Source organism: Lepidothrix coronata, unplaced genomic scaffold (assembly GCF_001604755.1).
Source record: "Lepidothrix coronata isolate B3197 unplaced genomic scaffold, Lepidothrix_coronata-1.0 Scaffold99, whole genome shotgun sequence".
NCBI classification, from domain to species: Eukaryota; Metazoa; Chordata; class Aves; order Passeriformes; family Pipridae; genus Lepidothrix; species Lepidothrix coronata.
The window spans coordinates 62,638-78,791 of record NW_016690279.1 but is presented as its reverse complement, the minus strand read 5'-3'; the positions used below and the strand labels follow the sequence as shown (position 1 = coordinate 78,791).

Here is a 16,154-nt window from a genome sequence, read left to right as displayed (position 1 = left end):
GACATCTGCTTTAGAAGCAGATAATTTCCTAAACTATATCAATAACATTGACTAGATCTCCATGGAGCATAAAAGGAGCCTGGAACCACTAATTCAATAAAACTACACCCCGGATTTCTACCTTTAACCAGCTGACCACCATCCCTCCTTTGGATGCACATTCTGCCCGTGATCAGCTGTGATAATCCCAGGCAAGTCACCTCCTCTCAATATGCTCATTCTGCTTCATCTATTTTTTAACTGAGCTCTTGAGAGGCAGGAGCTTGCCTTGTGCTCAATGTGTTTACCCAGTATATTTGATCTGGGGCTTTGGGCACTATTGCAATATGGAGACAAACAATAACTCTCTGCAAGCAATTTTGTCCATTTTCCACAGAGACCAAACAATCCACACGTTCTTAAACACCTCTTTCATCTGTGAGGAATCACCTCCAAACACTGTCAAGAACAATGAACTGCTACAAATAGGAGCTCCTGCAGTGACCCTAAAGTCTTGCCATTACAGCAGGCAAAGCTGCCTTACAAAACCACACAGCCAAAAAATCCAAACACCCACATTTCTGGAATGCCACTGTCCTCTGTGGTCTGTTCACTAGGTGGGGCTCAAACTCTAAAGCACCTGCTCCTCCTCTAGGACAGAACAGCTGAAGGATGTGAACATGGAGCATTGGAGCAGTAATGTCAAAAATGCATGGCAACAAGCCTTAGGAAGAGGTTTGTTTTATTCACCAAATCAGGTTCTCAAAATCACATACCTGCAATTAAGGACCTGATCCTAACTCATCTAAAGGATGGGGAAGGCAGGAAGGTGAACACCTCCAGCACACAGTAATGGAAAAATTGAGAGCAAACTCTCTTAACTTGTCTCCTGGTGGATTACATGGAAAAGAAATTACAAAAACCTTGTGCCCATGTACCCACAGACACTGAGACAGCGACTGAAATGCTTCCATTAACTCTGGCTCTGCGACACAGCCAAGCCTCCCTCTGCCTCTGCTGCACACAGCTCATAAACCAAGCTGGTATTACATGTCCCAGAGCAACAGTTTGCTTGAACAGCACAAAAACCTTTCTTCCATTCTCTTGCTTTTTAGTGGGAAGATACATCATGAAAATAAAGCTGATGACAAGGAAAACAGTAATGCAAACTTGGAAAATACTGTAAAAATAAGTTGTTCTGCCCTAGCTCTCGTCCTGGGCTTTGATGGGAAAGAATGTGTCCCCCAGTGTGCACTGACAAGAGGACTCCTGCAAACCAACTGCAGTGGCAGCAGATATACACATACCCTTCTGGGACCACATCAAGCTTTAGGGTCCCTCCCTTTATCTTTTTATGGGAAACTGTCCCCAGTGTGCCCCATAAGTCTTCTGTATCATCACTAATGGGAGGGCAAGAAGGGTAAGAGTTAAGAGCCACCCCTTGGGAAACCACAGCTGATCCTGGGCAGCAGGAAGCAATGACAGAACAGAGAGAACTTGTCTTTTCCTCTTAAGGAGTCCCTGTGGAATACATCCATAAAGCATTGATGCTCTTCTCTGGTTTTGCAAGGGAAGATTCATTTTACACAGAGCTTGACTTTTATAAAAAGGAAACATAATTCAAAGAACCTGTTTTCACAACCCTAAGGTTTTATGTCATTAACTCCTCCTGTTTTAATTTTCCCTTCTTTCATCTACAAAGGGCATTTTCCTCCCTGACATAGTAAAGTTCCAAAGGATTATTTTCAACTCATAATCTATTAGAAGACATTCCTATTCCACTAAGATCTAGGTCCCATTAGAATCTGGGCACCTAATATACTTGAAGTTAGGGTTTTCAGCTGATTTCTGGAAAGCTGAATGTCTGTTAACAGTTTTTGTAAGCCTGAAACACCATCATTGATTAAAAACAAAAGTACATTTTTTTCTAAATGTCTGTGCAACTGGTTTTCATCTGACCAGAACTCTGCATCACAAAGGTTTGAAGACTTTTGATGAAATCCCTTGTTGCAGATACCTAAACTCAGCATCAGCCCAACAAATCCCTGTTTCTGCTTCTTTTCTTACCTGCAGTTGTCAACAATGTACTGCACGATCTTGTCGAGCACCTTCTCAATCAAGGCTGTCCGAACCCAGATGTGTTTGATGGCCTGAGGGGTCAGGACAGGAGTTTTGCTCGTGGTTGATCCCTGTCTCTTGAGGGGTTCCTGCCCACTGGGCTGGTTTTTCCTGCAGAAGGTGATAAAGTAAAAGTAGTCAGAATTCCGACTGCTCTTCTCCCCGTGGGGAGGGGTTGGAACACCCCCTGTGTGTCTGACCAGTGCAGGTCTGTACACGAGCTGTCTGCACCCCTGGGGGAGCACTCACTGCCTCTGGGGTGTGCAGTTCTAGTCAGACACCACCAGGGATCTGCTGAAAACCACGGCTCTGAGGATTCAGGATGCCTCAGTTCTGAGTTATTTACAGGAGGAATCTGTAAAGATTATCCAGTTCACAGGGACAGCTTCCTGCTGCACAGCACTGCACATTGCCTTGGCTCTCTGCATTGGGCTGAGAGGGGAACAGCAACCCTCTTAATCTCTTTCCCAGAAAATTTTCCCCTTAAAATAGCAGAAAGTTCAGGTTTGACTCAATGAGGAAAGAAACTGTGACATCCACAATCTGCAGGAGAAAATCCATGTTCTCAAACAATGCTGTTCTTTGCCAGCACTCAGGTTCCCTTTCAGGAAACTGTTCAGTTACAAAGAGTAAATACATTTGTTTGGGGCTCTTTGGGGTGAGATCTGTAACTTCTCTCTGCATTTACAGTCCCTGGTCCTCCAGGAGGCCATGACAGCACCTCTACAAGGCAAGAAATACACACCAGCACTGACAGCTGAGCAATTCCACTGTGTTTAGCTGCATCCTAAACAGGGGCTTTCTTGAGCCACAACCTTGGGACCAGTGAGGCAGCTCCAGCCCTGCTGTCTCATTTCACACACCCAGCAAAGTGAGTCCACCCCCTACAGACCTCCCATTAGTCTCTTTACTGTGCACATTTTCCACAGCACTTAAATTTTGTGGCTGTTAATAGTTGAAAACCACAAAATTCCAAGAGAAACCACAGAATTTAAGTCATTTGCTCCTTTCTGTCAGAGCACACAGCCAAAGATCTCTAGTAGTTAGAGGGGGGTTTGAGTGGGCTCGTAACCAGGAGAGGCTGCTGAATTTTCAACAGAAAGCATCCTTCTTCCCAATATTTTAAGAAATAAAATGAATAAAATGCCAGTCTGTATCAGTAGGCCCACAATTAAAAATATATCAAAAATAGGTACATACCTGCTAAAAGCTACATATCAAAGTCTGATAACTACAAGTCTAATAAAGATAAATGCCAGAAAATGACACAGAAATATAAATGCTAATTTAAACACTTGTCAATAATTGAAGACTTCAACAGAACAAGAAGTTAAGCTCTCTTGGCAAAGCCCTTCTTACAGCAAGTTAATCAGAGGCTAAAAGTTCCTGTGATGTACAAAGAGCTCTCAGGGCTCAGCAGTGCCTACACACAGAAGAAAAAACAGTCCTGTCCTCAGCTTACAGGACAAGACACTCCTCCCACAGGCTCAGGCACTGTGACTCCATTAGCAGAACCACATGGAAAATTTTAATTGCACAACTCACCAGCACCAAGAAATTTAAGACTTTCTGTAATCTCTAGTCCTTGACTCCAGGACAAATTCTGTTGTGCTCAACTCCAATATGTACTTAACAGCTTTCCTATATCATCCTTCCTCCCATCAGTTTTGTATCCATTAACTTAACTATTCCTACCATGATACCCACAAATCTGTCACTGGTTTGACAGAAGCATGCCAAAACAGCTTTGCCACTAAGTCTGTTCTTTGGTTCCTCTTTCCACCCACTCCCTTCCCACCAAGCTGGTCCACCATACCCTGACTGTGAGCCCTCTGAAATCACCAGCAATTAGTCACTTCTGGTGCTGTGTGTGGGCTGGACGTGCTGCTCTGCTGGACTGAGCAGCACAATGAAACACCAAAGGCCCAGTTCCCCACCTCTGCCCCTTTGCTTGCTGCCAGCTTGATCAAACACAACCATCTGCCTCGTTGTTACAGCCACGAACGAGACACGTGGCCCAGGCAGGCCCTGAATTCCCGGAGCAGTCTGTGTGTGCCCAGCACGCTGCACACACACACACACACACACTCTGCAGGAACTCTGCTGACAAACAGACCCCGGCCTCACCTGCTCTCCACCTGCTGCTGCAGCTCCTGCACCTTCTTGCACACGTCCCCAGCGATGGGACACGTCTTGCCCACCTTGGTGAAGAGCGCGGCCACCTTGTCGGTGCGCAGGAAGCCGGCAGCCCTGCGCCTCAGCATGTGCAGCAGACACGCCTCCACCACGCCTGCGGGACAGGGCACAGTCAGGGGGACAGGCAGACACACTGGAACTCCAAATCAGATCGTGCCAGCACGTGTCTAACCTGCAACTACAAGCACCTTGTAAGGTACAGATAATGGCAGCACAAAAACAAACTGAAATCTCCCAGTAATGTCACCCCACTATGCACATCACAGACTCACAGAACCACTCTGTAACACACCCTGATGGCACCAGCAAAGCACTGCACTGCACTATGTCAGCCTTGCAAGACTGCAGCAGAAATCTATCCTGCTCCCGTGTAACCTGCTGCAGGAAAGAGAAACAAAAGAAATATAAATTAAAAAACCCAAACAACAAACCAAAACAAAAAATAAGCCTTCCCTGTCTATCGGCTTTTAAAGTGAGACTGCAGATGAGTCACACAGCCAACGCTGCCCATGTGAAGGGGTGAAGGATTCATTCACAGGGAAGAGAGGAGCCAGCTGTAGTGCCAGGTGTGCCCACGCAGCAGGGCAGCCCTCACAGGGTCTGCGTGAGCACCCAGCTCTCCTGCACTGCCTGACAGCAGGGCAGCCCCGGGGGAAACCACAGCTCCAACTGCACATGAAATGTTCCTCACAGGAACACATGCCTCTCCATCTGCTCGGATAGTCTCTGCCTCTCACCCAGCACTCAGTGGCTCATTTTGAGAGAAGGCAGCCTTTTGTTGTTGCACTTCACGCCCAACACTGTCAGGTGCTGAGCACTTCTTGAAGACTCCTCTCCTTATTGTACTGGAAGGCTCCAAATCCCGCAACACTTGAATGCCTGCATCTGAAAAACCCCTGTCTGCACTGCTCAGGCCCTGGAACTAACCCGAGTGCCACTGAGCAGCAGGTCTAACACCGCTTCCCATGCTGGTGTACTTCCAGCCAGAACTACTGCCCCAGAACACAACCACCCCATCAGGCACAACAGCCTGGAAAGAGGACCAGGACTCCCGGGCACATCCCCGCGTGACCCTGTGAGCAATCAGCTCATGGCAGAATCGTGCTCTGCCATCACAGGACATCTGCGGGGGCAGAGCAGTGCCTGTCTGACACGAGCAGGAGAGCCGGAGCCCGGCACCAGCACCATCCCCGCGGCCAGGCTGGCTCCGCTCCGAGCCAAGGAGCATCCGAGCCGGAACAGCCCGGGACAGGACAGAGCTGCCCGGGGATGGAACAGCCCGGGACAGGACAGAGCTGCCCGGGGATGGAACAGCCCGGGACAGGACAGAGCTGCCCGGGGATGGAACAGTGCAGGACAGCACTGCCCGGGGATGGAACAGTGCAGGATAGCACTGCCCGGAGATGGCAGCATGAGACCTTCTGCACATCACAGTCCTACCTCCTCTCTAGCAACCATCACAACAGCTCTTAACCCAGCAACTGTTCTGCTCTGCCTTTCAATCAGAAATAAAGAATAAGAAAAAAGAGAAGCTGCTTTCCAGATGCCCGGAGTAATGCAGCAACAATTGGTTCCAAACTCTAAACGAAGCAACCTGCCTTTAAAAATAACTGCAAAGAAGTGCATTGTTGTTGCTTAGGAAACAGGGTCTCTTCCCACCTCCACTGTTTTTTTTTTATTTCTTTAAAACAATAAAATATTAATGAAACAAATTCAGTGAAAAGCACAGCAGGCACAGCTTTAATTATTAATAAATGCTGCAGCTGCCACTGAGGGCAATTTCCACAGTGACTGTCTCTCAAGCCCCAATATTTAATTAGTCCATTGTGACATTTCTCATCACAAGGACTTGGGTAACATCAGTCCCCAACTGCCCGTAGCACATGCGTAGGGATTTTTTGTGAGGGGAGAGACACTGGACTTCACTGCTGGATTGCCTCAAAATGTATGTTCCACAGCATGAGAGATTAATGCACGTCCAGTTCTGCGTGTAAGGCACCCTCAGATCAGGGTGCAGGTTACAGCCCTGCTGCTGTGACCCTCAGGGCACTTCATTCTCCTCCACTTCACCCCCTGACTGAGACTTACAGCACTGGTTGTCTCCAGTTCTTCTGTCCAGGCTGCTTCCTACAGGAACTACTCCAGAACAGCTGACTTTACATTGACACCTGACTGGATCTGAACACGCTTCCAAACACACCGTGTCTTGTATCCAGTTAACTACAAAACATCCAAGGAGGGCAGCACACCTTGCCACAGAGGTGCCACCCCAGCCCAGCCCAGGGGACTGTGGGGATGTCACCCTGGCAGCACAGGACAGCAGGAAGGCACCTCTCCAGCACAGTGAGCAGCACGAGAGTGGCACAGCACAGCAGCCAGGGACAAGCTGCCTGGCAGAGCCCACAGGGCTTTCCCTTGGCTCTGTGTCCAAGGCAGGCACTGAGCTCGCTGCACCTTGCCAACACTGCCCACAGCCAAGCTCAGCTGGAAAGTAAACTCAACACATCCTGAACACACTGGGAGAAGAGTCACCTCAAGCTGCAGAATCTTTTAAAAGACAGGAGAGGACCTTGGCAATGGTGCTTTTTGATAAACCAAAAATAGGCAATGCCCTGGAGTCCCAAAGTGCAAAGCTCAGCTTGCGGCCTAAAGAGATAACACACGAACCCTCCGAGGGGTTGTACCTGTGGGACAGGGAAATGAAGTTATTTACCTATTCCAAAGAAAATGAACCATTTTCCCCTCTTTGGAATCTGACACTCTAAAAAGACACTAACTGACACCAGAAAGGCATCAACAGGTGGTCATGTGCACACACACATACACATGCTGTTGGATACAGGTGTGTGTGCACCCAGGTCAGTAACTACTGTGAGCTCTCTGGGCACAGCCCTATGTGATCTGAGCCTGCCTACAGTCACTGCACCTACAACAAACACAGCCAAAAACTCATCACAGAAAAAGGCAGCAACTCATTACACACGGATTGGAAGAGCAGCACTGCACTGGGAATAAACCAGCACAGCTCAGGTAATTCCCTTGTATGGTTCCACTGACAGCAGCCATCTAAAAATCCATTAACTCCAGCCAGTTTTGAGGAACATTCCCTGCAGTATCCACTGCTGAATTTAATTAAGTGCAGATATATTATTGATTTACAGTTCAAATAATCACGGTGCCCACCAAGCTTTGGAAAATGTCACTTTTTTATGACTTCACCACGGCTACTTCTCGCAGAGTCAGGTGAACGAGGTCGGTTTTCTCCTTTTTTGCCTCTAGGAAAATCTTGACATGACTTAATGGAGTGTGAAATGAGAGCTCTGAGGCTGGAAGGGTGGTGAGCAGAGAAAAGAAGGCCTGTCGAAGGATAATTTATGGGGTATATTTAGCAGATGAGATTTTCTTCAGACAGGAAGAAATACTGCAGCTAAATACCTTGTTTTCATGGAAACTGTGCACAGGGAATCGAATTCCTGAGGCTGAAGAAATTAAGAACAAGTGAAAAGAGGAGGATGATAAAGAAGACATCAGATGCTCACGATCTCCAGCTGCTGTTGCTTTACCCAGATAACCCCAGACCTGCCCAGTCTGAGAGCAGTGTCACTGCCCAGTCCCTGCACGCTGTGTCACTGAGCAGGGCAGGGGAGGCTCAGCTGTACCTGTGAGTCAGCCCAGCAGCCAAGGACTGCAGAGGAGACACCCAGAGGTGCTCCTCTGCCCTCATTCACCTACTCCTGTTTGGTTCTGCCACATAACATCCTACGTTCAGTCATTCCCTGGAAAATAGGAAAGTCTCTAAATGGACAATCCTCACTTCTAAAGATAGCTCTGGCCAGGAAACATCAGGGCTGGAAGCTGGTGACTGCTCCCCTTTCAAATCTTGACCATTAAGCTTCAAGGATCTCAATAACCTTCAGGAAATGGAAGCGTTTCCATTAAACACTGTTAAGGGTAAATCAAAATTACTGAGCTTCCTCTAAGTATTGAATATGATCCAATTAATGGCCCAGGATTAAAGCAAAAAACTTAGCAGAGTTCTCTAAAAAGCACAACAGATTATGTTTCACTTCTCAGACTAAAAACACGTGCAGTTAAAAAACTGCTTCATTTCACATCAAAGCTAGTATTCACTCTCTCTTCTCCCCTCTACAGAACACCACTCATTACTTTAAGCATCATCTTTGGAGCACAATCAAAAACCTTTTAAATTTGTGTGAAAAAATATTTGCCTCCCCCTGATTATGATCATCTCTGGTACTCTCTTTGGGCTAATGTGTTTATCAAGTGAGGTAGAATCTCTGTACACTGTTTTTTAAGCATTATTCATCACCAAAAATGTTTGTTTTCCAAATAGGAGCAGTAATACAGTGAGGGTTGTGTTTTGTTTGTGAGAGACTTGCATTTCCATAGCAGATTAACTACATTTTTTAAAAATATCTGTGCTGAGGTTAGAAAGCCAAAGAATTAAGATGATAAACTGTCAGGTTGAATAATGGTTATTTACATCTGTTTCTACAGAAGTTACATTTCTGTGAGCTAAGGAAAAAAAAGAGAGAAAACAGAATTTTCTGTCAAACCTATGACCATAGTGCTATTTAGAAGCCTCAAGAGAACCACCTAAAAACCCCAAAGCATAAGACATCTCTTCCTAATGGGGCTGATTTTCAGAAGAAGTGGAAAGCTGCCACTCCAACTGAAAATGAAGGGAACAGCTCGTTGTGTGGACACTCGGGTCACTCCATAAATGAGGTCCAGAACAGCTCCATGTCAATCTCCAGTTCCTTTCATCTGTCAACACTTTGGTGCCATATTTTAAACAGGAGGCAGGAAAAGGGCTTCTATCAGGAATTTACTTCTTGCCTTAAAAACCAACAGTTTCCCACATTGCTGCCTTCCACAATTTTACTGCAAGTTGTGGCTATTGGATATTCTTCTGGAAGCTGTACCCTCATGAAGCAAGCCACTGGATAAGGATCTCTGGGTAAGAAATGTCCTTAAGAGATACATTTCTATTCCCCAGCTGATTTTATTTTCCTGTCATGAACTTTAATCCAGCCTTGTAATTTAGGGCCACGAAGGAAAAGATTTCTGACTCATGATTTTTCATGGCTTGGGGCTGGCAATCGTGACGTTTGGTGACTCTGATAATTGCCTGGATTTCAGGTCCTGAACGAGAACAGAACATGAGCTCCAGCATCATGCAGTCATGGGTTCCTAATTAGATCTTCTCTTTCAAACACAATTAACTTTGTGCAAAATGGGATAACAAGTCATCATACGACCAATGAAGGCAACAGTCACACAACTAACACATTGTTGTGGTTAACCCTTGTGTCTGTGGGCAGTGCAGGTTGTTAACCAGCACTGCCAGGCAGTCCTGCAGCTCACACATCATTCCATCCCCAAAATACCTCCAGGAGTCACCAGCCATATTCATGTTCAAAGGATTCCCAATTTTCCACTGCCAGCTTTGACAGAGACTCATCCATGACTTCAGTGTTCCTACAAACATTTACAGGCCCTGAAGATCCCAGCTAAGCACGTGGCTCCAGAAAATGCAGCCACACAATTGCTTTCCTACTCCCTCCCACCTCCAGAATGAGTGGAGTACTCATCTGCTTTAGGAAGCTGGGGAGTAACTGTTAAACTGTTGGATAGAAAGTCCAGTCTCAGTGTTTTGCACATTAACTGCAATCCTGTTATACACTGAATTGGTGCTAAAACGTGAAGAGGACCCAAGAGTGTGTTCTGTTTCTCAGAACACACCAGTCCTTTTGCTGTGAACAGATCCTGACTGACTCAGAGCTATTCCAAATAACAATTCCCTCTACTTATTTTCCAAGAAGGAAGCATTTTACACAGATGATTATCCAAGTGTAAGTGCCCCAGGGCTTGTGAAAGGAAACTGCAATGGATGGCCCACACATCAGGTCTTGAGTGTGGAACTAAAGCCTGAGGCACAGACATCTCAGAAGCAGTTGTGGGTGACAGTTGTCCTCGCTCTGCTTCCAAGAACAACAAATGCTTGTGCAGTCCTCATGTACACAGACACTGTAGGAGCTTCAGAGCAAGAGCACCAACATGAGACCAATAATGCCAGCTCAGGAGTGCTTCACAGATGCAGCCATTTTCATCCTCAGCCTGGAGTCCAGCTCTGACCTGCCACAACCTGGCCCAAATCAAGACCTATTTGAGTCTCACTGACTGAAGGAAACACAGGGAAGCTGAAGGAGCTGCTGCACAACCGACAGGAGCACAGGAGAGAAACTGTACTGAGAAGAAGCAGTATGATGATATTCACCTACTACCTGGCACATTGTGCTTATAGATGTGGAAGTCACCCACAAAGGAAAGGATGGACCCTGCAGAGCTGGCCAGGGCACTCACAGCACTGCAGAGCTGCTGCATGGACCTCCTCATGCATGGACCTCCTCACACACACACCCACCTCTCCATGCATCTATCCATCCATCCATCTCCTCACCCATCCATTTACCTCCTCACACACCCTCCCAACTCTCCATGCATCTATCCATCCATCCATCTCCTCACCCATCCATTTACCTCCTCACACACCCTCCCAACTCTCCATGCATCTATCCATCCATCCATCTCCCCACCCATCCATTTACCTCCTCACACACCCTCCTTGACCACCGTGTCCAGCAACTACCAAAGGTTTCACAGGCAGCTGCTTCCAGAGCAGACTGGACTGGCAGCTGGGCAAATCACCCACTCACATCCCAAGGGACATGTGCCATGCAGACCTGCCATCCTCAAAGAAGGTTTACAAGAAGCCCCAAGCACAACATTAAATACCGTTCTGCAGCTCAAAATCAGAACTGGCCTTCTCAGTTCAGCCACAAAGGGATTCTGTACATTTTAATTAGCGGGTTTAATTACTGGCAGCAGATTTATTATTCAGGCCAAAAAAAGCTTTTAGTGCAGTCAATCCCTTCCTTAATTTGAACTGAAATCTGATTGAAAAGCCAAGTTCTGCATGTTTGACAGTGCCCAAGTTACTATTTTCACTCATGTTTAGTGCCAACCTTCCCCCAAGTAAGTACATTCCCTTTGCCAAGCAGGCATGTTGAATTTACATCTAAACAACATATATTTTGATTGTAACGCATCCCAGCCCTCAATAAGCCACCTGAAGTCTATGGCAATTAGCTTACAGCATGGGAATTCAGGATTATTTCATTTAATGCACTCAAAATATATAACAACAAACTACTGAGACTCATTTCAAACTATATATTAAAAACATAAAGACTGTCATTCAGGTAACAGTGTCTTGGACATTCAGGAATAAAGCAGTGCATTTGCTGTATGAATAAAGCATTCAGGAATAAAGCAGTGCATTTGCTGCAGTGCATTTGCTGTATGAAGCTGACTGAAGTTTTTTAATTGCTTAAAGCAGCACGTTACTGTCAGACCTGAAGATGGACAACTACACAGAAAAGGCTCAGCAAAGTGCAGGGAGTTTTTGGACGAACACAGCAAGTGTAATGCACTGAACTGGAAACCCTGTAAATACACTTCAGGTAGCTGGAGAGACAGAGAAAAGCTTCCTTTTTCTTCCTCCTTCCCTCAGAAGTGCAGCAGCTGGGAAGGGCTGGTGTTCCCGGCGAGAACACCTGCAGCCATGGAAGCTTCGGGCACTGGGGGAGCAGGGCTGCAGGAGGAGGGCTCAGCACTGCAGAGCCAGCTCAGCGAGGCCCCACGTCAGGGATGGCAGCTGCCGTTCCCAAGGAAACGTCTCCACAGAACCCAGGCTGGAAACATCCACATCCAGCTTCCCCCAGAAGCACCAGCCACTGAAGATGCCACAAACAGCCCTGTGTCACTGCAGCCTGGCCGAGCACACCCCTCCGGAGGAGCACACCCCACAGCAACCCCAGCCCAAGGCAAGGGGGAATTCTGTCCCACCACACCCCACAGCAACCCCAGCCCAAGGTAAGGGGGAATTCTGTCCCACCACACCCCACAGCAACCCCAGCCCAAGGCAAGGAGGAATTCTGTCCCACCATGGCACATACCAGCCATGCTGCAGAGGCCAAACGGAGCTGCTACAGCTCCAAACCACAGAGCTGCATCTTCTAGAAACTGGGGGGATGAAAGAGCCCCTGGGACATAACTGGGTTATACACTGGGCTGAGAACAAATACAGAACCCCCTGCACTTCCCGTAAGGATGAAAATGTTGGCACTGCTTTCAGCCATCTAGGACCTGGGACAGCTAGGAAATGTTCAGTTACTGATGCAGACAGACCCTGAAAATCAACTATCATGTATTTAAGAGACTCTTGCTAAACTCAGCCTTGCAGGAGAGTAAAATGATTCACAAGAATTCTATATTTATAACAAAGATTCACTGAAAATGACTCATGTACTGAGGCAGTCTTATTTTAAACAGAAGGGAAAAACCTCTTGAAGAGGCACATGAAACTGGAGTGGGGGAGGGAAGAGAACTGCACACACAGGAGAGCCCCAGCCAGGAGCTGCTAGCCAAATCTGCTGGAAGGGGTTTCTCCATTCAGTCAGCCAAAGAGAAAACAGAACATTCAGCTTCACCTGCTTCTGGTTTAGAGTTAATCAAGGTCTACGTTCAAAGCAGCATCAGGCTGGGCAATGATGAGTCAGCTCATGGAGTTATTAGTTCTTCAGATGCTGAAGAATCCAGAACACAAAACCAACTGGAATCACAGTGGGAGGAAGAGAGACACGTGAAGAACACTTTACAGTATTCCTAATTTTGGCCAAGTAGAGTCTAACAGAAATAGCTGCCTGACACCAAGCACGGCTTCCAGAACAGGATTTCAGGAACAGGGACCAGACAGGCCACACTGGGAGCTCTCTGGATCACACAGGCAATCTGCAGCAAGGGCACTGGCTCAGGGATCCTGCACCTCCTCCTGTCCTGGGACCAGTTCCCACAGTTACTTTTTCTCCTCTGTGTAGTACAAATATGCAGTAGATAAAAGGGGAATGTTTAACACAACCACAAAGTCAATGGAGGGAACGGCTACAGTCTGCACTAATGGCAGCAAAACCTTAGCCAGAAAACATGGTCAAAGCTGCCATTCCTGCACTGAGTATGCAGGATGAATCAATGCTCCTGAGCTGTAAGTCAAAGCTAACTTGCCAACAGCAACAGGCTGGTGAAGCACAGCAGAGCAAACTGGAATTCCAATGGTTTTGGAATATCACTTTCAGGAAAGGTTACTATTCTCTGACTTTGGCTGTCAGTAACGTGTGTCAATCCTTCCTTGTCTGAATGGTCCACTTCCAGCCAAAGCCAAATCTAACTTCCCCTCTGCTTAACCTCTGCACTGCCATCACACCTAACTGGGGAGCTGGCAGGCTGCAAATGCTCTGCTCTGGGAGATTCAGCAGTGCTGGGATTATGGCTGTTCTCCAATCACTCCCAGCATCGCTCCCAGTTGTCTTCCCTTTGAAGCACAGAGAGAAAGCAGCCAAGAATCCCCAGGCCAACACACATATTTACAGTTGTACAGAGCTTTCATTCTCAGCAGGATCTTGCTGTGATGTTTCTCCACACACTAAGTCTGGTTAATAGTGTTACATTTTTGTTGGCCCTAGTAAATTATGGGTTAGATTTCAGAACTGTTGAACCTCCATTCAACAGTTCCTTCTCGGGCACTGAAAGCAGTGGCTAAGTCTCCAAAGGAGCAGTGGGTGTGAGTTTTCTGAAGCTGACCTCTACTGAGAACCCACCACTGGACCATCCTTTATCCACCCACCCACAGTGTATCACTCCATCACCACCACACACACATCAGACTAGGTCTGCAGGGAACAGGCAAACCACCACCAAATTCTAGAATTTATTCAGACTTAGATCGATTCACAGACTTCTGAATACCAGCTGCTCTTGGTGTACATAATGTAGAACACTATTTCTACTGTCTATCTATCTTATTTTCTTTCTAATTCTTGGTAATGCCACTTCCAAAATACCATTTAAGGAAAAGTCCCCAGTGGCTCACTGATTATATTAAAAATATACTGGAATCTCCACAAAGTCATAGCCCAGGCCTCGAGTGCACCGTTTATGCAGTGCAGCATTTGGAGCAAGGGGAGAGCAGAAGTGTTGTGAAGATCTGAAACACTGGCCAATCAGCCAGTGCCACAATGCTGGCTGGAAAACTCACTGAGATTTTCATTGTTTTCTGCTTAAGCAGACAACAGCTCTTTCAATGCTCTTTAGAGCTGGATTGTGTCACCTGTCCTCAAAATGAGACACCTTATTCTTCAAACACATTGAGACAACTTAGAGAATGAAGAATTTTCAAGTGGAAGGTGTCCAGATTTTAACCCATATCTGTAAAAACTTCACCTTTTGGCAAGTATTCTCTGGGATGTGTCTTACCCCCAAATACACATTATTTAATGTACTAGTGCTTCCTGGTAAATCACCTGTCATTTTGGCCTGGTACTTGGATAATGACATTTTAGTAGGAGTTACTTTATGATTTGTAATGCACACACACATGTAGCAAATATAAAAAGGTGGCATGGGCCTGAACACCATGATTTCTAACGTCTAAATCCCTGCCTTTACCTCTGACAGCAGAGAAAATGCATTTCTAGAGGAAAAGTAAGGTTAGGTAGTGTTAGCTGTTCCATGTGACATTTACCACACAGGGCGATGATGTGGCTGCTGTCTTCATGGACGAACTTCCGCGTGACAGCTTCTTCCATGATCTGCTTTACCTGAAAGGAACAGAGAGAAAGGATTGTATGATCTCCACACAAACCAGCACAGCATTTGGGAGTTTCAGTTTCAATCATTGCTTGCCTTTTCCCCATCACCAACAGACTCACAACTCACACACCTCACATTTTGCAGGGAAGCAGGGATTTAAGGAGGGAAAGGACAGACAAACCTGAGCAGCTTATCATGGGATGAGGGAACTGCTGGCAGAACAAGGACAGGTCTCTGTGGTGTGCCCCCATAAAAGGCTGGATTATTGCAGCATGCCCAGCATACCCTCTGAAGAACTTCTCCAGAACAAGTTCCAAAGGGCTGTGCAAAACTTCATGATTCACCCTTGGCACAGTTCCTTCTGCTCATGAAACCAGATTATGTGTTGCCATGTCCCCTCTCTACTTGTGCCCTTCTGCTCTTTTTCAAGCACAAAACATCCCTGAGCTACACAGGCACACAGCCCTAGAGGGCTTTACGGCCACCTTCCTCCTGCCTGGGGACTTCACATGCCACAGCAATTACAACTTATGCTCTCAACGCTCTGCTGCACCAAACACTGTACAAAATTATTATAGAACCTACAGAGAAGGCAGTGCCTTCAGTTTTTGCTTCAAGACACGATTTAACAATTACAGCAAATAAAATTACATTTATCGCACTTCTTAACGATTTAAAACAAAGCTCTTTTCCAGTTTCAGGGCTGATGTGTCAAGCTCCAGAGGGAAATCAGGGTAAATTACCAACTTTCAAAAATTAAGGAAGAAACAGACAAATCTTACAATGAGGCTCTTGGTGAGAGGCTGCACTCACCCTCCATTCATCTGCTACCTTATTCCTCCCCAAAGGCTTCCTCAGCCTGACACCAGATGAAAACTATTTGCCTCCACCAACTCATTTATCAGACACTCATTTCCTCCTGGCCACAGAGGGCTTGCTCTCTTCCATATACAAATCCACCATCATTTTTGGCTTCTCTCATTTGTGAGATATAATGACAGGTCTAGGACATTGCCTAAAGAAATGTCAATTCACTTTCAGTACATGAAAGTAAGGGGTACCATAGCAGAAGACAAACAGACATTCTCTTCTTCCAACATTTAGGGCTAGCTGGGTCCCACTCCTCCACA

General features: G+C 46.4%; 1 protein-coding gene across 5 annotated transcripts in view; it reads right to left on the bottom strand.

Annotated features, from left to right (window-relative positions):
* Window positions 1-16,154, bottom strand: part of SGSM2 (small G protein signaling modulator 2) — a 42,948-nt gene that overhangs the window by 21,628 nt on the left and 5,166 nt on the right. For all 5 annotated transcript variants that reach the window (XM_017822665.1, XM_017822663.1, XM_017822664.1 and 2 more), the window contains exons 2-4: window positions 14,957-15,032; window positions 4,225-4,387; window positions 2,047-2,208 (exon numbers count right to left, since the gene is read on the bottom strand). In XM_017822665.1, the coding sequence (XP_017678154.1) occupies window positions 2,047-2,208; window positions 4,225-4,387; window positions 14,957-15,032 (401 nt within the window). The remainder of the gene's footprint in view (window positions 1-2,046; window positions 2,209-4,224; window positions 4,388-14,956; window positions 15,033-16,154) is intronic.